Consider the following 24,160-nt stretch of genomic DNA (forward strand, 5'->3'; position numbering starts at 1 on the left):
CCCAAAAGCCCCCTCACCAATTCCTAACACAAAAGCTCCTACTTCTAATACTGATATAGATAGCTAAGCTCATCCTTTGCTTCTTGTAGTACAAATCTAAATTCAGAATAGCATATTTATTACTTTGGAAAGATATGCATATGCTCCTTCCCAAAAACCTACAGTACTTCCTTGGTCACAGAAGGTGTTCTGAAGTAAGCAGTTTCACACTTGCTGATCCCTTTCAATATATTCCATCAGCAAACTGAGACAGAAGAAAATTCAGAGAGAATTCTGTTTTCAGTGTGGCACTTTAGGCTACTGAACTTTACTGATTATGTTTGTTTGTTCAATTCTATACCCCACAAAATATTTTTTCTTTAGTTTAGGAGAAACTTTTAGGAATAAAAATCTAATAGTTAAAAAAATCACTTAGACGGCTGGGGATTTAGCTCAGTGGTTTTGTCGCTTGCTGCGCAAGTACAAGGACCAGAGTTTGATCCCCAGTACCAAAAAAAAAAAATCACTTAGGGAAAAAAATTTTGCTACCTGTTCCTCAGACAAAAGTCTACTATCTAGAATCTATAAAGAACTTTTAAAAAACAGACACCTCAAATTTAAAGACCCAGTTCAAAAATGGGCATCTGAAGTGAACAGACATTTCTCAGACGAAGTAGAAACAGCAAATAAACATATGAAAAAGTGTTCAACATCACTGGTCATTCGAGAGTTGCAGATGAAAACAATACTGAGATTCCATCCCACTCCAGAAAGAATGGCTGCTATCAAGAAATCAGCCAATAACAAACGCTGGCAGGGTTATGGGGAGAAAGGAACCCTTCTCCATTGTGGGTGGGAGTGCAGACTGGTGCAACCACTGTGGTGATCAACATGGAGATACCTCAAAAAACCAGGATTAGAGGTCTCATTTGTCCCAGCTATTCCCCTGCTGGATATCTTCCCAAAAGAATTAAAAGAATCATACCACAGTGATTTATGCACACCCATTTTTATAGCGGCACAGTTTGTAATAGCTAAAACTTGGAAATAGCCCAATTTCCCATCAACTGGAGACTGGATAAAGAAGATGTGGTTAATTTATAAAATGGAGTACTACTCAGCCATAAAGAGTGAGAAACTAGAGTTATTTATACCTAAATGGATGCACACTGAGGCGATACTCTTAAGTGAAATAAATAGGACACACGTGTAAATACCAAATAGTTTCTCTAGTGTGAGAAACTGAAAGTGTAAATAAGAATCAAAATGTATAATAGATAATGTGAAACAGGAAGAAAAGGTCTAAAGGGGAGGAGGAAGTGGGAGGAGGAAGGGAAAGAAGGGAAAGGAAAAAATATGAGAAAAGGAAAAAATGGAAACAAAGTCTCTATAAGTAGGGAGGGTGAAAGGGTTGAAGGGAGGGCAGGGGAATGGGGAAAAAATAAGAACCAAGATATATCATGTAAAGGTACAAATTTCCAATGATGAATGTCATCATATTGTATACCTAAAATGTACCAATAAACTTAATGAATAAAATCACTTAATCTGAAGCCCATGACTTTTTGGTGTTACTTTTTTTTTTCTTCACAATCTTCCTAAATAATATGAATTTAAGAACATCCAGAACTATTTTTAGTTTGAAAAACTACACATACTGTGAAAATAGTTGTGACAGTGTTACTAAAAAGAGGCTGAGTGGAAGAATAGGGCACAGCTGTCTTTTCCCTTGAGTTCCCATTCTGAGCCTGTCAGGACCCAGGCCACTGAGCCACTCTGCTGCCCCCTAGCCAAGCACACAGGCTACACCCACTCACAGTCTCCTGTCCACCTTGTCTTTATCTCTAAAATAAAGACATCTGGGCCTAACTGGGAGAGCTGTTGTAAGCACTGAATGAGCAAATAAACATTCAAAATGCTTTGACTATTGTGTAATGAGCATTTGCCTTTATCGTCCAGGTACATAGCAAAGCAGTGTTGGAAAACTTTCTCCTTTGAAAAAAAAAAAAAAAGGAGGAGAAAGTGAAGGAGGTGGAACGAGGTAGAGGAAGAAATAGAACAGGAGGTTGTTTCTAAAGAGAAATCTGGGAAATATTTTTCCTTTACCTCTATAATCATAATCCATTCTCAATTTCACAGCCACAATTAAAAATGTAAGTTTCCAGGGCATCATTTTGGAGGTAAAAATCAGCCAAGACTTTTAGGCCCTGGGTGGTCCAGCCCACTCCCTCCATGTCACCCAACATACCCATCCATCTACATGGCCTTCTTGGGCAGGGCAAGTGCTTCTTAATGCTGTTTAAATAACCAAGCTCAACCCCTGCTCAATGCATCACAAAGAAGAGTCAAACAAATACACATCTAAAGTTAGTTTCAGTTAGAAGAAACTTGTCTTTTTAGCCTGGCATGGTGGCACACACCTATAATCTAGCACTCGGGAAGCTGAGGCAGGAGGATCACAATGAGTTTGAGGCCTTACCTAGATGCCACACATATACAGAAATGAAAAAATGTGTTTTACATTGAAAGAAGAAATTCTTCTGTAAAACCACAACATATTCAAAACACCAAATAAGATGCTAATCTTAATATACAGTGGTACCTCAGTTCAAGAACTTAATTCTTTCCACGATTCTGGTCACAAACCAAACTGGAGGAAAACCAAATCAAATTTCCCCATAATGGCATGCCCTACTGAGGTCCTGAGTTGCGCGGAAGATGCCGAATCACCCCAATGCAGAAAGGCAGGTCTGCCCACACTCTACCGAGGTCCTGAGTCGCGTGGAACACGCCGAATCAGCCCGCGCCCCGGTAACAATCCACTGGACCCACCCCTGCTCCTCTGTACAGCCACCTGGTTCCACACTACAAAGACGCAGAGGTCACTGGACCACCAGACCACAGTACTAAGTCCCGCTGCTCCCGACCCAGAGGTAGGGGCTTCTGAGTCACAGTCCCACTGTTCCTGGTCCAGAAGAAGGGGCTTCCCGGCCACCATCCCTCCCACTGTTCCCAGCCCACAGGAAAGGAGTTCCCAGCCACCATCCCTACTGCTGCTCTGCCCCCTGTCCCACCTCTCCCAGCTCAGAGGAGGTGAGCCACGCGGACGCCAACTGCACCCTCCCTGGCCCCCCAGTTGAAATGAGAAAACACGTAAATAAGTCTCAAAACCAGACTTCCAGATCACCTACAGCAACCCCAAAGGGAAATGAGATGGAACACTCTGATACTCAACCACCTGGACCCACTGAACTGACAATGAAAGAGGATCTGGAAAAAATGAAATCAGAAATAATTTCTCAGATAACAGGAGAAATTGTGCCCCTAATGCAAAACATGATTAATAAATCTAGAGAGGAGCTCAGGAACATGATGGAATCCCAACATAGGAAACAAATGCAATCCATAAAACAGATGCAAATAGATTTCCAGGACATGAAAAACTCCATTGAAAGTCTACACAGCAGAATGAGCCAATGTGAGGACAGAATTTCAGATATAGAAGATAAGATTGCAATTAGTGACCAGGAAAAGAAAAACTGCTTCAAAATTATAAGGAAACATGAGAAATCAATCCAGCAGCTGCTACACAATGCAAAGAAGAATAACATAAGACTGATTGGAGCCAAGGAAGAAACAGGGAGAGAGTGGAGATGACATAAAAAAATCTCTTCACAGAAATAATGGCAGAAAACTTCCCAAGCAGGGGAAAAGAGCTTGACATACAGATAAGTGAGGCATACAGGACTCCAAATTGCCTTGATCAAAAAAAATCTACACATAGGCATATAATTGTTAAGATTCCAGAACCCCAACAGAAGATCAAAGTTCTACAAGCAGTTAGAGAAAAGAAACAAATCACATACAAAGGGAAGCCCATCAGAATCACAGCAGACTTCTCAGCACAAACCATCAAGGCAAGAAGAGCTTGGAGTGACATATTCCAAGCCCTAAAAGAAAACAGCCTCCAACCCAGATTGATGGACCCTGCAAAACTATCTTTCAAAATTGATGGAGAAATAAGATACTTTCATTACAAAGAGCACCTTAAGAACTTCGTGAATACCAAATCAGTACTCCAAAGAATTTTACACAATATCCTAGGAACAGACATTGAGGATCACAACCCCAGGAAGCAAAGCAGAATGAACCCATCTGGCATGACAAGAAATTAAATGGAAAGGGAGAGAAGCCAACAAAAAGAAAAAGTCATGGCAATGACAAGTCAGTAAGTTTCAGTTATAACCATCAACGTTCTTGGGCTCAATTCACGAAATCAAAAGAAATAGACTGGTAGAATGGGTCAAGAAGCAAGATCCAACAATAGCTCCATACAAGAAAAACACTTAATTCAAAAAGAAACTGATAAACTGAAAGTTAAAAGATGGGAAAAAATACTCCATGCGATAGGAACCTGAAAAAAAGCAGGACTAGCTATCCTCTTTGCAGATCAAGTAGATTTCAAACCAACACAGATGAAGAGAGACAAAGACGGACATTACATCTTTGTAAAGGGAAAAATCCAAGAGGAAGAGATGACAATCATTAATATCTATGCACCAAACACTAGTGTGCCCAACTATATAAAACAAATACTAACGGACATGAAAAGTCATATATGCACTAATACAATTGTAGTGGGGGACCTCAACACCCCACTGTCACAAATAGAAAGATCAACTAGACAAAAAATAAGTAATGAACTACTAGAACTCAATCAAACTCTTGAACAAATGAACTTAACAGATGTTTACAGAGTGTTTCACCCCATAAAATCAGAATACACATTCTTCTCAGCTGCACATGGGTCATTCTCCAAAATAGACAACATACTTGCAAAGAACATGTTTAAGTAAGCGCAAAGGAATTACAGTTATCCCCTGTATATTATCAGACCATAGTGCGATGAAATTGGAGATCCATAGCAAAAGAAACTCAAAAAATTTCATAAACACGTGGAAATTGAACAACACACTTCTGAATAACCAATGAGTCACAGAGGAAATTAAAGAAGAAATCAGACAGTTCCTTCAATTAAATGGCAATGACAATACAACATATCGGAATCTATGGGACACAATGAAAGCAGTCTTACGAGGGAAATTCATAGCAGTGAATACGCATATTAGGAAAACAGAACAAGCCCAATTAAACAACCTGATGCTGAACCTCAAGCTTCCAGAAAAAGAAGAACAGGACAACCTCAGAGCTCATACAAGGGAGGAAATTATAAAGATCAGAGGAGAAATCAATGCAATGGAGACTAAGAGAATGATACAAAAAAATCAATGAAGCCAAGAGTTGGTTCTTTGAAAGAATCAACAAAATTGACAAACCTTTAGCCAACCTTGTCAGAAAAAGGAAAGAAAAGACCCAAATCCATGCAATTAGGAATGAAAAGGGTGAAATTACAACAGATCCAGCAGAAATCCAGGGGATCATCAATACCTACTTCCAGAAATTATATGCCAATAAGAAGACTGTCCAACATAGAAGAAATGCACAGATTCCTAGATACATATGAATCACCAAAGTTGAACAAAGAAGACCTAAAAATTCTGAACAACCCAATGTCAACCAATGAAACTGAAAACGTAATTAAAAACTATCAACTAAGAAAAGCCCGGGCCCTGATGGCTTCACTGCTGAATTCTACAAGACATTTAGAGAGGAACTGCTCCCACTACTGTTTCAACTCTTCAATGAAATTGACAGGGAAGCAATACTCCCGAATTCATTCCTGGAAGCAAGCATCACCTTGATCCCCAAAGCAGAGAAAGACCCAACCGAAAAAGAGAACTATAGGCCAATCTCACTAATGAACATAGATGCAAAAATCCTTAATAAGATACTGGCAAACAGAAGGCAGAAGATCATCAAGAAGATCATACACCCTGATGAAGTGGGATTGGTCACAGGGATGCAGGGATGGTTCAATATACGAAAATCAATCAATGTAATACACTATATCAATAGAGCCAAGGACAAAAACCATATGATTATCTCCAGAGACACAGAAAAAGCATTTGACAAAATCCAACATGCATTTATGATAAAAACCCTACAAAAAATTGGAATAGATGGTCTCTACCTCAAACTGATAGAAGCCATCTATGAAAAACCAATAGCCAATAGCATACTAAACGGTCAAAAACTGAAATCCTTCACACTACAATCAGGAACAAGACAAAGAGGTCCACTATCACCACTCTTGTTCAATATAGTTTTGGAAACATTAGCCACAGCAATTAGACAAGAGAAAGAAATAAAAGGAATAAAGATAGGAAATGAAGAAGTCAAATTGTCATTATTTGCAGATGACACGGTACTCTATATAGAAGACCCCAAGAACTCCACCAAAAGTCTTCTAGACTTAATAACCAAATTCAGTCAAGTAGCTGGTTAGAAGGTCAACACACAAAAATCAATAGCTTTCCTCTACACCAATGACAGACTCACTGAGAGAGAAATAGGACAAATAATTCCTTTCACAATAGCATCCAAAAAACTGAAATACCTAGGAATCAACCTAACGAAAGAAATCAAAGACCTCTTCTCTGAAAACTATGGCACTCTGAAAAGAGAGATTGAAGATGATATCAGAAAATGGAAAGACATCCCCTGCTCCTGGGTAGGAAGGATTAATATAGTGAAAATGGCCATACTTCCAAAACTGCTATATAGATGCAATACAATTCCAATCAAGATCTCAGCAGCATACTTCATGGACCCTGAGAAAACAATCCAAAGGTTCATTTGGAACAAGAAGAGACCCACAATAGCAAAAGCAATTCTAGGTAACAGAGATGTGGCAGGGGGTATCACAATCCCCAACCTGAAACTATACTACAAAGCTACTGTGATAAAAACTGCATAGTACTGGCAAAGAAACAGACCTGAGGTCCAGTGGAACAGATTAGAAGATGCAGAAACAACGCCAGACACACTCAGCCATCTCATCTTCAATAAAGGAGCCAAACACTCTCACTGGAGGAAAGATACCCTCTTTAATAAATGGTGCTGGAAAAACTGGGCTTCAACTTGCCAAAGATTAAAACTAGACCTATATCTCTCACCATGTACTAAACTAAAATCAAAATGGATTAAAGGTCTAAATATTAAAATAGAAACTCTGAACCAGTTGGAACAGAGGTTAGGTAGAACCCTTGAAGACATCGGTGTAGGAAAAGATTTTAAGAACAAAACCTCAGTTGCCCGTGAACTAGCACAAACAATCAACAAGTGGGATCTCTTCTTATTAAAAGGCTTCTGCACAGCAAGAGAAACCACCAGCAGTGTGAAGAGACAACCCACAATGTGGGAAAAAATCTTCACCTCCTCTTCCTCAAAGGTCTACTATCTTGAATCTATAAAGAACTTAAAAAGATCAGACCTCCCAATTTAAAGACCCAATCCAAAAATGGGCATCTGAAATGAACAGACATTTCTCACACACAGAAGTAGAAATAGCAAATAAATACATGAAAAAATGTGCAACATCACTGGTCATTCAAGAGATGCAAATGAACACAACGCTGAGATTCCACTTCACTCCAGAAAGAATGGCTGCTATCATGAAATCAGCCAATAACAAATGCTGACGGGGCTGTGGGGAAAGAGGAACCCTGCTCCACTGCTGGTGGGAGTGTAGACTGGTGCAACCACTGTGGAAATCAGTATGGAGATATCTCAAAGAACTAGGACTGGAAGTCCCATTTCACCCCGCTATTCCCCTGCTGGGGATCTTCCCCAAAGAATTAAAAGAATCATACCACAGTGATATATGTGCACCCATGTTCATAGCAGCACAGTTTGTGATAGCTAAAACATGGAAACAGCCCAAATGCCCATCAACTGGAGACTGGATAAAGAAAATGTGGTTTTTTATAAAATGGAGTACTACTCAGCCATAAAAAATGAGAAATTAGAGATATTTATAGCTAAGTGGATGCACATTGAGGCGATACTCTTAAGTAAAATAAATAGGACACACGTGTAAATACCAAATAGTTTCTCTGGTGTGAGAAACTGAAAGTGTAAATAGGGACTAAATGTATAATAGGTCATGTGAAATAGGAAGAAAAGGGGCAAAGGGGAAGGAAGTGGGAGGGCTAGGGGAAAGGATAGAAGGGAATGGGATTAATATGAGAAAATGGAAAAATAGGAACAAAATCTTTGTAAATAGGGAGGAATGGAGGGGTTGAAGGGAGGGCTGGGAAAGGGTGAAAAATAAGAACCAAGAGAGACTATGTAAAGGTGTAAATTTCCAATGATGAAGGTCATTATATTGTATACCTAAAATGTACTAATGTTTAGAATGAATAATCAATAATGCAAAATAGGAAGAAAACGTCCAAAGCGGTAGGGGTAGTGGGAGGGGCAGGGGAAAGGAAAGAAGGGAAAGGAAAAATGATGAGAAATGGAAAAAAATGGAAATAAAGTCTTTGTAAATAGGGAAGGGTGGAGGGCGTGAAGGGAGGGCTAGGAATGGGGAAAAAATAAGAACCAAGATGCATTATGTAAAGGTACAATTCCCAATGAGAAATGTAATTATGTTGTATACCTACAATGTATCAATAAAAGAATTTAATTTAGAAAAAAAATTTCCCCATAAGGTCAACACTGAACCTAACCTTCGGAACTGATTCAGTTCTCATCCAATTCGATTTGTGACTAGAATCATGGAAAGAATTAAGTTCGTGAACCATGGTACCACTGTATATTTATAATGAGATACATCAAAGGTATAAATACATAATTTATTAAAACATGTAAAGGAGAGGATCTAAAAGTCCTGGAAAATAAGAAATTCACTAATAGAAGAAAATAAAATCCACATTTCAAACATGTTTAGATTTCTAAAAGAAAAATCTACTGGGATAATCCCATTCACATATCAAATTAATACATGAATCTCTGGCTCTGGCTTTTTGTACTACTTTACTTTTGCCTTTTTGTGGTATATTTAGACATCCTTTATGCCCAAATTTAAAAAGGAAAATTGAAAGGAACATTCTAAAGAAGCTGTTTGGTGCTTATGAGGCACACCAAAGATCTTTTTTTCCATCCCACTTTGAGCAAACAAACATCTGACTTGGTCTTTTTTATTCAGGTTCCAAACATGCTCTCCCAACTCTCTGCTTCAAAGTTTGGTCAATTCACTGTAATAAGAAACCAGAATCACAATGCCTAATGATTTCTAGTGTATATTAATATCAGTAATTAAGAAGACAACCTACCACTTCCTATCAAAATCATGAGATTTTCGGGCATCCAGTTTACAGTCTTTGTAACCTTTAAAGCTATGCCCTATTCTCTTCTAATCAGTGCTGTCTTAAGAATTTGATATAGACCTACACTTCGAAAGACTATTTTTTCCAGAAGAAAAATCACATTTATATTAATATTTCTAATTTTGTTGATTCCTTAATCAGTTGTTTTAACCCTCTTCAGCCCAAACAGATCAACAAATGAAGTTCATTAGTAAATAAGAACATGGACATAACAGAGTTTAAATCAGAGTTTTAACTCTTGTATAGCATATACTCAACCTACAACTTCCTTATCTGGAAAATAAGAAAAGCAAACTCTGCTTAAGGGATTATTTTGCATGCTAAATGATTTAATTCATATGGTAAAGTATCAGCATTGTACCTGCAGACAGTAAATCCCCAAAGGTAGCACAGCAATGAGGGTAATATTGGAGGGAGTAAGAGCACAGACAGAAGCTTTCTCCTCTCAACTATTTCTTGGAAATTTATGGTCCATTTTAAAGACTGCCCAAATTTGCCCACATCAAGATATTTATAATATGCCAAAACTATTCAGTCAACAGAATTAAGGACAGATACCCTACCGGACATGTAGTCCAATTTGGACTGCCTGGTTATTCCTTAATAGCAATATCAAGAGGAAAGTGGCAGAGAAAGGGAAAAATTTATTTTCACTCAGTGAAGTGTGACAGCATTGAAAGCATCCAGCACTGGGGACCAGGAAGCTGGCTGGTTCCAGCCCTGTCTCTTGTTTTAACAGACTAATCAGAACAAGTCACTTACCTCCTCTAAGCCACATGCTCCGACCTCTCAAACAAGAGAAGAGATTAGATCTCTAAGAGCCCTCTAAGATTCAATATTCTATGTTTTCAGAGGGTAAAGGAATAAGGATACTATGTGAACTTGCTGTAATGTATAAATAGGACCTTCAGTGTCCCGGCATGGTAGGTCAGCACTGGCCAGACTCCAGAAAGACTTGTGCTTTTGTCACCTTTTTGCTGTGCTCCTCCTGTCTCATCCTTCCCAGCTGCCTCTCTACCCTATAGTTCTCCCCACTTACCCCAATTCCTCAATACAAAACTGGTTTTGTCAACTGAAAACTGAAAATGGCCTGGCTGAAATCCAATAACACATATATTCATAACTAATCACAAAGAAATTATTCTCTTGTGCAATTACTTCTAGAGATGAGAGCCAAAAGCAGAGCAGATAGGGAAACCAAGTAACAAAGCTATATTCTTCTAGCTCAAGCAGAACAAAAGAAGTTTATAATGGACAGGATCTCAAATTAAATTCAAAATGATGAACAACACAAAGAGAAACTAGAGGTAGGAGTGAGTACATAATCAAAGGGCCGGGGATTTGGCTCAGTGGTGCTGCCGCCTGCCTCACAAGTGCAAGGTCCCTGGTTCAAAAAAACAAATGATCATAACCAATTCCAATTCAAAGTCATTCACATTTGAAAGCATCCATATGCTAATATTTGTAAATAGAAGAGTACAAAGAATCACTAAAAAGATTAAAACAAAATATTACTGGATCACAATTAATTCCTGCTAATTTTTATTAAGTATTGTAAATCTGAAAAGACAGTAATCATTAGTCAAGCATATGGCTGATAAAGTGCAATTAACTATTTGCCACCCTGCCTACAGTGATTAGGATTAGTTCAAGAGATTCTGTCTCCGCCATACCAATGAAAATAATTTCTGATAAATACTGGAAAAGAAGCTATTTGTTTTATTAAACTTGAACCTGAGAGTTACCACAGAGAAAACTGCCAACCTTTTCAAAACCAATATCCCTGAAGCATGTAGACATTTCCCTGTAACTTTCAATTATGAGTACCATTTAATTCTTTTTCTGTGCTTAAGCCAGTATGTTATTAAGACCTCCCTGGATAAGAGGACTAGCCAATCTTTATATATGTTCCACTTTCCAACTGATCAAATGAGTTGTAAAGCTGATAATTTACTATCATAATCTTTAATACAAACAAAATGCCAAACACAAAGTCGTAAGTATAACACTAGGTTGACTCATGAATTCTGTGAAAGGAAAGGTATCCTTGGGCCACATCTATCTGGTCATCTCGATACATATATGCATGTTTCATGTTATAACATTATAAAAGAAAAATATGAAAGAGAAGACAATTGCTAAGAGACAACTGGGAGAAAATTTTAAAAGGAATAAATGAGATAAGAACTGAGGATTTATGCAGGAATGTGTAATAGTTAAGATTATAATGCTTGAGTGTTCTCTCTAGTAGAACATATTACTGTGAGTGAGCAAGAGGTGGGGCAAGAGGTTAATTCAAAGAAAAATGATTCTCAAACTCTTTTTCTTTTATCTTCTATTTCTTTCCGGTTTTTTTCTCCAAGCTTTACTTAATTCTATAAACATCTTTCTACTCCCCAATTAAATTGTTTGTACCACTTCTCTTTCCTCTTCAGATCATAGAGTTTAAGGTTTCAAAGTTTTCCTCTTGCATTCCCCCATCCTCGGCCCTATAGTAGCATGACCCTAAAGCTTTGTTAATCTTTTGATAGTTAACTCTGTAAAATTACTGTTGAATTTTTTTCTACCATTGCAGAGATATACCTGTTGCATTTAGTACATTTTAGCTGTAAGTCAATACCTGGGTTGTCTTAATGTTTGCACCATAATTACAAATTTCTTCAGTAGGATTAAGGGTGGTACATAATTGGTTCTTATGGTATGTTAATACTTAATTTGTCTTGGATGATATTACTATAGCTGATTCGCTTGATATTAACAGGGTCGAATAATTATCATTGTTTCTTTTTTTTTTTTTCAGTATCGGTATCAAACTCAGGACCTTATGCTTGTGAGACAGGTGCAGCGCCGCTGAGCTAAATCCCCAGCCCCATCATTATTTCTCTGTAAACCAACACTCAGATTACCTTTAAGACTCCAACAACACTAGTGTACATTCCCAGAGAACTTGGTTGCTGGGCTAACTACACTGCATCCTCCCATCCCAAATTAACTAAGGTGGTCAGATCTCGGGCCCAGGGCAAAAGATTGTAATTACGCATGCCCAAAGAACAACACTGAAAAACAACTAAAGAGATCTCTATACTAGCAAAAAGCCTTTAGATTATAAGCATTCACAAACCTCAACAAAACAAACAAAAACAACAGAAATATGAGAAGACAAGGCAACAAAATGATTCCCAAAACGTCAACCCCCCCAAAGCCAATCCAGGGGGCACTGAGGACCAGAATAGTATAAACCACATATCTGAATTACTCAAAAGGATAACAAGAGGTTAGAAAACAGCTCAAGAGGTACTCAGCAGGATTAGAGAAGATATAACTAAAAGGATAATGGAAATAATAACCAAAATGACCCAGGAGCTTTGAGAAGATACTAGTAAAAAGCCAGGTGAGCTAAAGAAAATGATACAAAACATGAATGACCACTTTGACAAAAAATAAGAGTCCATAAAAAGGTTTCAATAAGCCAGGTGTGGTGACACACACCTGTAATCTCAGCACTCGGGAGGCTGAGGCAGGAGTATTGCCATGAGTATGAGGCCAGCCTTGGGCTACATAGTGAGTTCAAAGCCAGCCTGAACTACATAGTGAGAACCTATCTCAAAAACAAAAAAAGGTTTCAACCAGAAATCCATGCCAGGCATAGAGGCACATACCTGTAATCCCAGTACCTGTAATCCCAGTACTCAGATGGCTGAGGCAGGAGTATCACCGCGGGCCAGCCTGAGCCACATAGTGGGTTCAAGGCAAGCCTGAACTACATAGACTCTGTCTCAAAAAAAAAAAATTAAAAAATTAAAAAAAAACCATATTGAAAGTATGGGCAGCAGAACTGATCAGTATAAGGACAGAATTTCAGAACTAGAAGACAATGATGCCTTCAAAGACCAACTAGTCAGATACCTTAAAAGCAACAAGAGAACATAAAGAATGGATACAACAGCTGCTAGATGATGCAAAGAACACTAAGCTAAGAATAAATGGAATAAGAGAAAAATCAGTAGACAACACAAATGGCATTAAAAAAAAAAACCAGGGCCGGGGATTCAGCTCAGTGGTGCCACTGCCTGCCTCTCAAGTGCAAGGTCCCAAATTTGATCTCCAGTACCACCCCCCCACACAAAAAAAACAAGTTTACAGAAATAATGGTAGAAAACTTCCCAAATATAATGAAGGAAATAAACATACACATAAGTGAGGCATATAGAACCTTTAATATCCACAACCAAAAGAGAACCTCTTTGCACCACATTAAACACAAAGTACCAGAGGAACAAAATCTTAAAAGCTGTTAGAGAAAGGCAACAAAATCACATAGAAAGGTAAACCCATTAGAGTTACACCACACTTCTCTACACAAACCTTAAAGGTCAGGAGGGCTTGGAGTAAAGTGTTTCAAACCCTAAAAGATAGTAACTTCCAATTCCAACTAATGTATCCTACAATGTATCCTATTCCTTTAAAATTAACAGAAAAACAAGATATTTCCATGACAAGTACCTTAAGAAATTCATGACCACCAAACTAGTGTTACAAAAAATTCTCAAGGATAAAGAGACAATGAAGCCAACAGTGCCAATATGTCAAACAGAATACACCTGGCAGGATGAGCAGCTAAGTAAAGGGAAAAAAAGAAAAAGGAAATCAGCAACAGGCAAATAATGCAATGACAGGAATAAGTCAATACCTCTCAGTAATATCTCTCAATGTGAATAGTCTCAATTCCCCCATTCAAAAGACACAGATTAGCAGAATGGATAAAAATAAAAATAAAAAACCTCAACAATATGAAGTATATAAGAAACACATTTAATACAAAAAGAAGCTCACAGATTAAAAATCAAAGGATGGAAAACAATATTCCATGCAACAGGAATCCGGAAAAAAGCAGCAGTCGCCATCCTAATTTCAGACAAAGTGAAATTTAAACCAAGAGTGATCAAAAGAAACAAAGAAGGTTAAGGGAACAATTCAAAAGGAAGAGTTAACAATTATAAACATATATGCACCAAATATCAGCACACTGTTAGTATTCATAAAAGAAATACTAACAGACATGAAAAATCAGATAAACACCAATATAACTGTAATGAGTAGCCTCAATACCCCACTGTCACAAGCAGGCAGATCAACTAGACAAAAAAATCAACAAAGAAATATCAGAGTTGAACAAAACCTTCAACAAATGATATTAATAGATATCTACAGAGTGTTCCATCTCTCAACAAGAGAATAAAGAGAATACACATTCTCAGCAGCACATGAGACTGTCTCCAAAATAAACCACATACTAGCCCATAAAGCATACTTAAGTAAATGCAAAATAATCGAAATTATTCTGTATATATTATTGGACCATAGTTCAGTGAAACTAGAAATTGGTGGCAAAAAACACTACAGAAACTACACAAACACATGAAATTAAAAAATACCTTCTTTAATAATCAATAGATCACAGATGAAATTAATGAAGAAATTAGAAAGTTTCTACAATCAAATGATAAGACCAGTACCAGATTGTTATGGTTTGGGTCTAGATGTTCCCCCAAAGCCTCATGTGGTCACAGGCTTGATCTAGAGTGTGTGAAGCTGGAATTGATTCATGATGCATTGCTAGGCTCAAGGGCACTAGGATTAAGGGTGTGAGTGCTACTTGCCCTAAATAGTATGAGTAATATAAAAGGGGTAGGGAGATGCTGTTAAATTCCTCTTGTTACCTTTGCTGCCTTGTGTATACTATGTTGTTTCTGCTCTGCCATGCCTGTTTGTCATCGCTGCCTTGGAGTCAGCCAATTATGGACTGAAACTTCTACAAATTGTAAGCCAAAAAAACCTCTTCCCCTCTAATTTTGGATGCCAGGTAATTTGTCTCAGCAATGAGAGAAAAGTAACTAACACACACATATTGGATTCTATGGTACACAATGAAAGCAGTCCTAAGAGGGAAGGTTACAGTGGTGAATTCTCACATCAGAAAAACAGAGTGAGCTCAAATAAATAACCTAATGATGCATGTTAAGGTCCTAGAAATCCTAAAACAATCCAAACCCAAAACTAGTACAAGGAAGGAAATTATAAAGATCAAAACAGAAATTAATGAAATCCAGACTTTAAAAATACAAAGAATCAATGCCTTGAAGAGTTGGTTCTTTAGGGGCTGGAAATTTAGCTCAGTGGCACCAAGCCTGCCTCGCAAGCACAAGGTCCTGAGTTCAATCTCCAGTACCCCCTCAAAAAAGAGTTGGTTCTTTGAAAGACTAAACAGACAAACCCTTAGCCAATCTTACCAAAATAAGGAAAGAAAAGACCCAAATCCATACAATTAGAAATGAAAAGGTGAAATCCAGGAGATCATCAGTTTGAGAACCTATATTCTAATGAAATGGAAAATTCAAACGAAATGGATAAATTCCTAGATACTTATAAACTACCAAAGCTGATCCAAGAAGATATAAAAATCCTGATTAACCCAGTATCAGTCAGTGAAACTGAAGCAGTAATAATAATAAAAAAAAAACTCTACCAACTAAAAAAAGCCTAGGTCCCTATGGATTCACTGCCAAACTCTAAAAGAACTTTAAAGAAGATCTAATGCCAATACTCCTCAAACTCTTTAATGAAATCAAAAAGGACGCAGGACTCCTCAAGTCATTCCTGAAAGCAAGTTTTACTCTGATTCTAAAACCAGAGGAGAACCCAACCAAGAAAGAGGACTACAGGCCAATCTTGATAATGAATACAGATACAAAAATCCTCAATAAGATACTGGCAAACAAAATGCAGCAAATCATCAAAAAGATCACACATCATAACCAAGCAGGATTCAGTTCAGGGATGCAGAGATGGCTCAACATATGCAAATCAATAATGTAATACACTACATAAACAGAAGCAAGGACAAAAATTCACAAGACCACTTCAATAGGTGTAGAAAAAGCATTTGAGAAAATGCAACATCGATTTATTATTTAAAACCCTGAAGAAAATAGGAATAGAAGGTCTTTATCTCAACCTGATAAAAGCCATCTATGACAAACCAAAAGCCAACAGTGAGAAGCTGAAAGCTTTCTCTCTAAAATTAGCAACAAGCCAAGGATGTCCGCTCTCACCACTGCTGTTCAATATAGTTCTCAAAACATTTGCTAGAGCAATTAAACAAGAGAAAGAACTAAAAGAGATATGGAGAGGAAAGGAAGAAGTAAAATTATTATTATTTGCAGATGACATGATACTCTACATAGAAGACCCCAAAAACTCCACCAAATAACTCCTAGAATTAATAACCAAATTCAGTATTATAGCCAGATTCTTATGGCTTATACCTAGATGTCCCCACAAAGCCTCACATGATCACAGGTGGGGCTTTGGGGAAGTGACTGGATCATGGGTGTATGATCCTGGATCATGGGTGCATAATACTGAATTAGTCCAATGATTGGTTTAGCATAGTTCTGAGTATGGATGATGGACTTACTAAAGACAGAAGACTCACCCTGAGTGTGAGCAGCACCAACCAATAGGCTTGTAGCCTAGATGGAATAAAAAGGGAAAGAAAGAAGGAGGTAGGCACGGTGGCACACGCCTGTAATCCCAGCACTCGGGAGGCTGAGGCAGGAGGATCACCCTGAATTCAAGACCAGCCTGGGCTACATAGTGAGTTTAGGGCCAGCCTGAACTACAAAGGGAGACCCTGCCTCCAAAAATAATAATAATAATAAGGCTTGCTGCCTCCTGCCTGCCACACCAGGAACTGTTTCTCCTCTGCCATGCTGCTTGTCCTGCCTTAGAGCTAGCCAACTATGGACTATAACCTCTACAAACTGAACTAAAATAACCCTTTCCTCCTTTAACTTGTGGGTGTCAGGTATTTTTTCCCAGCAAGGAGAAAGTAACTGAGACAAAGATACAAAGTCAACACTCAAAAATCAATATTCTTCTACATTAATAACAAATTCAACAAGACAGAAGAAATTAGGGAAACAATACCTTTCACAATAGCATCAACAAATTGGTTAGGAATTAACCTAACCAAGGAAGTGAAAGACCTCTACTGTGAAAACTACAGTACTCTGAAAAAAGGAGATCAAAGAGGATATCAAAAAATGGAAAGATATCTCCTATTCCTGGATAGGCAGAACCATATAGTCAAAATGCCATACTTCTAAAACAGTTATGAACATTTAATGCAATCTCAATGAAAATACCAATAGCATTCCTTACAGAACTAGAGAAACCAATCCTAAAATTCATATAGAACCAGAAGAGACCTAGAATAGCAAAAGCTATTCTGGGTCATAAGGGCAAGGCAGGGGACATCACAATCCTGACTTCAAGTTATACAACAAAGCTACAATGATAAAAAACAAAAAACAAAAAAACAGACTTATGGATCAATGGAACAGAATAGAGGATGCAGAAACAATTCTAGGCACACTCAGCTAGTTATCTTTGACAAAGAGGCCAAATACTTTCACTGGGGAAAAGACAGCCTCTTTAATAAATGGTTTTGGGAAAACTGGCCATCCACATGCCAAAGATTGAGACTAGACCTATATCTATCATCATGTACTAAATTAAAGTCAAAATGGATCAAAGAGCTTAATGTTAGAACAGAAACACTTAATTTGCTGGAAGACAAAACAGGTAAAACACCTGAAGACATAAGTGTAGGCAAAGACTTTCTGAACAGAACCCTGGTTGCACAGGAAATAATACCAAGAATCAATAAAAGGAATCAAATCAAATTAAAAAGCTTATGCACAGCAAAGGAAACAGTGGCATAGTTAAGAGTTCATTCTGCTTGGGGTAGTCCTTCAATTTGCTGCCCTCCAACATATCTGAATATGTTAACCTATTTAAATACCACCTGTTATGGCTTGTGTCTAGATGTCCTCCCCAAACCTCAGCATTTGAAGGTGTGGCTTTTTTACAAGCGGCTGAATCTAGCATATGTGATTGATTCATGGTGCACTGCTAAGTTTTAGGGCACTAGGATTAAGGGTGTAAGTGCTACTTGCCCTTAGTTGTCTGAATAAGATAAAAGGGGCAGAAAGATGCTGTTGAGTTCCCTTGCTCCTTTTGCTGTCTTCCACCATCATGAACTGTTGCCCCTCTGCTATGCACCACCTTCCCTTGGAGCCAGCTGATTATGGACTGAAACCTTTACAAACTGTGAGGTAAAGAAACCTTTCCTCTTTTAACTCTGGGTGTCAGGTATTTTGTTATAGCAACGAGAAAAGTAACTAAGATACTGCCCAAAAAATGTGCCACCTATGGCAGACTGCCCCCACCCATCCAGCTAGAACACTGAAAGAAAACCACCCATAGAGTGAAAAGATAACCTACAGAATGGAAAAAAAAATTTTTGCTAGCTACTTCTCAGACAAAAGACTAATATCTAGAAAATATAAAGAATTCAAAAAATTAGACCCCAAAATTTAAAGACCCAATACAAAAACAAGCATTTGAAATGAACAGACACTTCTCAGATAAAGAAGTTCAAACAGCAAATAAATACATGAAAAACTGCTCTCTGAGTTCAATCCCTGAAAACAAACAAAAAAAACTGTTCAACACTGCTTGCCACTTGAGAAATTAAAACAACACCAAGATTCCATCTCGCTACAGAAAGAATGGTTATCATCAAGGAATCAACCAATAACAAATGCTAGCAAGATTGTTGGTGGGAGTGTGAACTGATACGATCACTATGGAAATCACTACGGAGATGCCTTAAAAACTAAAAATAGAAATTCCATTTGACCCAGTTGTTCTCTCTTGAGGTGCATTCTCAAAAGAGTTAAAGATGTCATACCATAATGACATATCCATTCCCATATTGATAGTAACACAATTCATAATAGCTAAATCTTGGAAATAGCCTATGTCCACCAAGAGATAAATGAATAAAGAAAATGTGTGCAGGGCTGGGGATTTAGCTCAGCAGCACTGTGCCTGCCTTGCAAGCACAAGGTCCTGAGTTCAATCCCCAGTACCAAAAAACCCCCCACAAAATAGAGTATTACTCTGCCATAAAGGATAAACTTCAGTCATTTTTAAGAAAATGGGTGCACCTTGAGAACATAATGTTAAGTGAAATAAATTAGACACATAAGCTTAAATTTCACATGGTTTCTCAAAAGAAACTCAATATATAAGTGCAAAATGAAAAATAGATAGTAAAAAAAACAGTGGAGAGAGACAGATAAAGTTATTGTAATCCAGCATGGACAGTGTATCTAAAAGTGTGCCCTGATTTAGTATAATAGTCTTAGGTGTTTTATGTTTTTTGGCCTATTGGTCTGCTTGTTAAACTCTATGTATGATAATTAACTTTGTAAGGACTTATAAAATAAATAAATGAATCTGATACTGGCAAAAAGGGTGGGAGGAATTGAGATGTGTTATGTATATGTACTCATTCCTCCACAATGAATGTAATCATTATGTACTTCAAACATGTACTAATAAAAATTTAAAATAAAAACCAAATTGTATACTGTTTTTAGTATGTCACAGAATGCTGGGGATAGTTTTTTAAAGTCATGAAAACAATAGTGATATACTTCAAATATTCTAATATAAAAATTTTTTTTTTTGGTACCGGGGATCAAACTCGGGTCCTTGCGCCTGCACACCAGGCAGCGAAACCACTGAGCTAAATCCCCAGCCCTAATATAAAATTTTTTAACTGAAATGTTTTCAAACTATCTCAGATGCCTATATAAGCCTTACCTGAAAGAGTCTTTTCATATGAAACACACTGATGTCTCCACAAAGAAATGGCAGATCTCTCTCGATTTTGCAGTCCATTTAGTCTTTCTGCTAATCCGCCTCTGTTTAATGTATTAAGTTTAGTTAGAAGAAAAGCTTCAGAAGAGCCAGAATTTATATTTTACACTCCCCAATCGGGGAGATAAAACATACCAAATTTTAATGTAGTTTTCATATTACAATATCTTCCTAGAGGCCATACCCTCCAGGTCAGTTTTTAGTTTTCTTGGAAGCTCCATTTCCTGATTCTTAGAAATATAAGGTAATATTACCTTCTAAGAATACAGTATCATATTCTTAAAAATATGACAAGTATCAGTTAGTTTCTGTTCTTAGTTCATTTATTCATTCCATAAACATATACAGCTTACTGTTATCTGCTATATGCTAGGCTTAACGCTTTGCTAATTAATAGGGACAAAAAGATAGCTTTGTACCATGCTATAGAGGAAGCTCACAATGGATCAGCAGATGGAGGAAACAGATAAATGTGAAGTGGGTTCAGAGTTCCAGTCAAGAATAACTTTATATATATACCAGAACAATTTATAATAGCTAAATCTTGGAAATGGCCTATATGCTTATCAACATATGAATGGATAAAGAAAATGTGGTATTTATTCACAACAGAGTACCACTCTGCCATAAAGAAGGATAAACTTGCATTCATAGGTAAATGAATGCATTTTGAGGCTGTAATATTAAGTGAAATAAATCATACACACAAGCTTAAATATCACATGGTTTCTCCTTTTTTTGTTGTTGTTTTTGTTTTTGGTACCAGGGATCAAACTTGGGTCCTTGAGCTTGCGCAGCAGGCGGCAAAACCACTGAGCTAAATCCCCGGCCCTCACATGGTTTCTCTTAATGAGAAATCCAAAATATAAATAAAGAGCAAAATAAAAGATAACACAAAGTAGGGAGATCTTTATCAAATGGGAAAGGGAATGAGAGAGGAAGGAATGGGAGGAAAAAAAGGAATTAAAACAAAATAGAAATAGAGCTCTTTTAAATGGGAAGGGGATCAAGAGTTAGAAATGGTGAGGAAGGATGGGAGGAGGAGGGAATGAAAAACAGAATTAAGATGTGTTATATACATGTACCAATAATAAATGTAATCTTTATTCATTGAAAAGATGTACTAATAGGGCTGAGGATTTAGCTCAGTGGTTCTGCCCCCTGCCTCACAAGCACAAGGTCCTGAGTTTGATCCCCAGTACCAAAAAAAAAAATGTACTAATTAAAAAAAAACCTTGCCAAATTGTTGATAGGTAGGATATTCAAGTAAGAGTATTTAAAACTAGGCCCACTATTTGAACTCTAGAAATTGAGTATCAATCACAAACACATAGCAAGGATTACAATATTATAAAAAAAGAAACTTTCAGGGCTGGGGATTTAGCTCAGTGGTACCACTGCCTGCCTTGAAAGCGCAAGGTCCTGAGTTTGATCCCCGGTATCCAAAAAAAAAAAAAGAAACTTCCATGAATAGTAGTAAGACAATTTGTAACAATTTGCATATAGCTACTTCATAAGAGCCTACTTATCAATGAATGTGCATACTTATTGATGAACATATATATTCACTGTTATAAAATTATATATAAATATTAATATTTAAAGTTATATAAGTATACACACATATACATATATAGAGACAGGGAGAAATCAGCAGCTCCTATCACAACTATAATCTCAAGAGAAAACAAGATCAGTTGTTAATCATCATGATGGTTACATAATTTTCAATGTATTAACTCACAGATTATTTATTACTTCATTGATCATTTTACTGCATTATATCATTTTACTCAAACAGTAGCCTCTTTAGGTAGAAAGACAAATATCAACATCTACATCACAGATGATAAAATCAGAGACAAGAGGTTAAAGAACATCTCCATTATTATAAAATTAGCTTTGATGAAGAATCCATTGTTAAAACCCAACAGGACTTTGTATAGTGCCTGACATTTATTAAACCTTCAAGAAATGTCCATCATTAGTGTTACCATCCTTGTTATGGCTTTTAGTTAAGTTTTATGCTTTTTATACTATGATTAAAATTATCATACTTATTATCATTATACATAACATATATTATACATCTTATACTTACCATTAATGTAACCTACTGTTTTCCTATATGTGGTAATTATTTCTGAATGTGTTTATGTGTATGTACAGCATACAGAACACAAAATTTAAAAAAATAAATCTGGGCTGGGGATTTAGCTCAGTGGTTTCACCACCTGCTGCGCAAGCCGCAAGAACCCAAGTTCTATCCCTGGTACCAAAAAAAAATTATATTTGCAATATAAATATAAGAAAAAGGCAAAACACTGCATTCTTTACAGACTAGATAATTCATTGCCAATCTTGGGTCTCAGTACTATGACTTTACAGAGGAAAAAAGAAGACAAAGTAAACTCTAAAAGTAGCTGGTTAAAAGTTCAAACTAGACCCCTCTAAAAAAAAAAAACTGTAGGAATTATAGGATGAAATGTAAAAGCAAGAGTGAACATGCACAAAGAACTTGTTGACACATGGGAGGGTCTGAGTCCTCATATAAAATCTGTGACACTAGCTGAGTTTAGGAACTAAGGACTGTGAGGGTCCCTCACAGGTCACCTGTTTTCCCTCTGCTCCAAATATGCCCACAGAATACCTGCATGGAATTCTGGTCAATGTACCTAAACTTAGGAATGGAAACACCATGTGATCTAATGAACAACCCTATTTCTAAAAGTCAGACACAGAAAGACAAGTATTAGATGTTCTCCCTCATATATGAAAATTAACTAAATAAGTAAGACCTAAAAGTAGAAGAGAGACTATTAGAGAAGAGGATGATGACAGGAAGAAGAGGGAGAAAGGGGACTCTGGAGACCTCAGCACCAGGAATGTGTCTAACAACATCTTTGATATTTGCTTAAAACAAATCAAGTACAGTCTGGCTTGGATAAGTCACTTCCGTCCTGACCACTTTATAACCTCTCCTTGCTCTAAACTAAATTATGGGATCCACAGGTTATACTGCCACCCAAAACCATACTTCTTTCACTAAGTACCCAAAAAATTATACTTTATGCAATTCTGGATCTGTCTGTCTCTTTATTTGATCTCATGACACCTTGGGACCAGTTCTCATATACCAGGACTGGGTTTTTCTACTACACACATTATAGCCTTGTGTCTTATTTTTTGAGAACAAGAGATGGGGACCAGATATGAACTTTCTCACCTGTTACTCTCATCTCAGTAGACTCTGCCACATTCTCATATGTTATTATCCTCAGGACACGCCTCTGCCTTCCTGATCTGCCTCCCTCACTTTCTCTCCAGAAGCTGACAGACCATTACCTTACCCTCTGCCTCTACTGGCCTGCCTCACTGTCTCAGATACTATCGCTCCTAATCTCTGCAACGTCTCTAGAGGCTGCATCCCTTTCAGGCCACTAGCAACTAACCCTCAATCCTACCACAGGAGTCATGGCACCACCCCTATTTCTTTCATTACACATTCCTTCAGCCATGGTGTCTCTTCATCATAAAGGCTTGTCACATAGTTCTTTCTCACTTTCATTGGTTTTTATTATTATTGTTTTGTTCTTATTCAACAAAGACACTTTGTATAATACAGGGTAGGGACAGGTCCTTTCAGGCTCTTTCATGCATCCTGCTTGGCCTGCCTGCTACTCCAATGACAGGAATATTCCTCCACGGTGGCTCTCCACAGCCACACCAGCTGTTTCTTGTCCTTGAGTCTTGGCTCTCATGCTTGCATTTGCGAGCATTACCCTGGCTAATCTCTCTCACCATACTCATAAAAGTAACCTGATAGGATTGATATTTATTTCTATTTCTTTCTTTAGACTATAAATTACTAAAGAACAGAACTGTAATGCACTTGTCTATTTGTCTAACACAGCACCTGAACACTGATCTACACTAAGGTTTGATAAGTCAAACAACAAATCTCTATCAAGCAAAAGGAGTCACGTAAGTTGGTCATCACAAAATCCATGAACACTCAACTTGAATAAACAATTTCAAGAATCAAGACTTCACTAATTGCTTATCAACATTAGAGAATTGTAATTCTTCCAATT

At 37.4% G+C, this 24,160-nt stretch overlaps 1 protein-coding gene across 9 annotated transcripts in view; it reads right to left on the bottom strand.

Moving 5' to 3' along the window:
- The window catches only part of Spidr (scaffold protein involved in DNA repair), a 419,506-nt gene that overhangs the window by 283,788 nt on the left and 111,558 nt on the right, over nucleotides 1-24,160 (bottom strand). For all 9 annotated transcript variants that reach the window (XR_002391231.2, XM_087182055.1, XM_021249026.2 and 6 more), the window contains one exon: nucleotides 20,010-20,110. Coding sequence is in view for 8 of the 9 variants with exons in the window: in XM_087182055.1 (XP_087038181.1) it covers nucleotides 20,010-20,110 (101 nt within the window). In the remaining variant the exon portion in view is untranslated. The remainder of the gene's footprint in view (nucleotides 1-20,009; nucleotides 20,111-24,160) is intronic.

The sequence above is a fragment of the Heterocephalus glaber genome, unplaced genomic scaffold, assembly GCF_053883595.1.
Source record: "Heterocephalus glaber isolate CG9 unplaced genomic scaffold, H.glaber_assembly_v1.0 deba00000281, whole genome shotgun sequence".
NCBI lineage: Eukaryota > Metazoa > Chordata > Mammalia > Rodentia > Bathyergidae > Heterocephalus > Heterocephalus glaber.